We start from the raw sequence: 1,554 nt of genomic DNA on the forward strand, positions 1-1,554 counted from the left end.
AGCTCCCGAGATCTCCTAAGGCTTACTGATGAACGGGAAATGGTAATTTTGCACATCGGGATGCAGAGCAGGAGCTGCTTTTAGTCGCTCCAGGCGCCCCGTTAATTAAATCAGCGGGCTCCGCAGGGGCTCCCTCCAGCGCTGCCGTGCGCTGATGGGCACCGCGAGGCGACGGCTGCCTGCCCGAAACCCCGGTGATGAGAGGCAGAGAGGCTGCGGAGAGTCGCTGGGAAGCTGCTTCTAAAATATTTCTTCCCCTAAGCAAGTTTTTAATTGGCTAACTGGGTTTTGGTTTGCTCTGCTTGCTCTAGGATTAACCGCGTGTAACTGAGATGGGGAAAAAAAAGAATTACATGTGCTTTTTTTAATGCATAGCCACGTTTAAAGCAGGTATGATTTGAAACCCATGGTAGTACCTGTTCTTCAAAAGGATGATCTGGCTGGACCAGCACAAGGGCTGTCCTCTTCCTGCAGTGCCTCCTGTTCAGGGCTACTCCCTGTGTTCCAAATATTTGGGGGCGGAGGAGAAAAACAACAACAATAACAACAAAACCCTAAAAAAAAAATGTAGTTGCTGACCACAGCAAGGTGGGATGTGTTGTGGTCATTGAAGACCTGCACAGGAAGATGAGAGATGCAGAGATGACTGTCAAAGCGTGCTATTAGTTCATACGCAACCCTCTCAATTTTAGGCAATTAAAAGGAGAATTTCAGGTAGATCCAATGTACTTATTTCTGTCCTTTTTTGGGGGGGTGAACCTGTGCAAGCTATAGAGGGTGCCCTGATGGGTGGCAGCCAGGCAAGCTGCTCCAACTCAGGATGGGTTTCCTGAAAGCCTTTGCCTAAAAGTGCCAGAGGCTTGTGTGGTGCAGTCAGTCTGGCTGTGAACCGCTGCACAGATTAACACAAACCTAACAAAAAAAAAACAAAAACAACCCACCCTTGCTTCTTCATTATTTCTGTAAATATTCTTTCTGTTTCCATTTACTTCTGTAAATGAAAACTCCTTGTTGCTTTTTGGCTGTGGGTGAGCACTTAAAAGCATGATCAAAACCTGATGGGAATATAAAAAAAAGAAACAAGTATGTTTGGGTTTTTTTTACATCTACCTGCAATCTCAAAAAACCCCCACCCTCTAAAAAAATCAAATAAATCCAGTAACAATCTCAAATACACACATCTATAATAGCATAGTATAAAATATATAGCATAAAATATGTAGTATTTTATACTAAGGGTGGAGGGGCGGAGGTGTCTCGGTGCTGGTCTCCAGCGTCGCTGCCCTTCTCTGTGTTGCAGCACCTACGGGGAGCTGACGAACTGCACGGCGCTCATCGCCGAGAGGCTCGACTGCTACTGGCCCAACCGCCTGGTGGACGAGTTCTTCGTGGCTGTCCACAAGCAGTACTTCAGGAACTGCTCCCCGTCGGGCCGGGCGTTGCACGACCCCCCCAACAGCATCCTCTGCCCCTTCATCATCCTGCCCATCCTCGTCACCCTGCTGATGACCGCGCTGGTGGTGTGGAGGAGCAAACGCAGCGAGGGCATCGTGT

At 48.3% G+C, this 1,554-nt stretch overlaps 1 protein-coding gene across 1 annotated transcript in view; it reads left to right on the top strand.

Moving 5' to 3' along the window:
- RAMP1 (receptor (G protein-coupled) activity modifying protein 1) overlaps window positions 1-1,552 on the top strand; it is a gene marked incomplete at both ends in the record, with an annotated part of 9,585 nt that extends 8,033 nt beyond the window's left edge. Inside the window, one exon of the mRNA XM_009867227.1 lies at window positions 1,301-1,552. Within this exon, the coding sequence (XP_009865529.1) occupies window positions 1,301-1,552 (252 nt within the window). The remainder of the gene's footprint in view (window positions 1-1,300) is intronic.
- Between the last annotated feature and the right edge of the window lie 2 nt (window positions 1,553-1,554).

The sequence above is a fragment of the Apaloderma vittatum genome, unplaced genomic scaffold (genome assembly GCF_000703405.1).
Source record: "Apaloderma vittatum isolate BGI_N311 unplaced genomic scaffold, ASM70340v1 scaffold24133, whole genome shotgun sequence".
Taxonomy (NCBI): Eukaryota; Metazoa; Chordata; class Aves; order Trogoniformes; family Trogonidae; genus Apaloderma; species Apaloderma vittatum.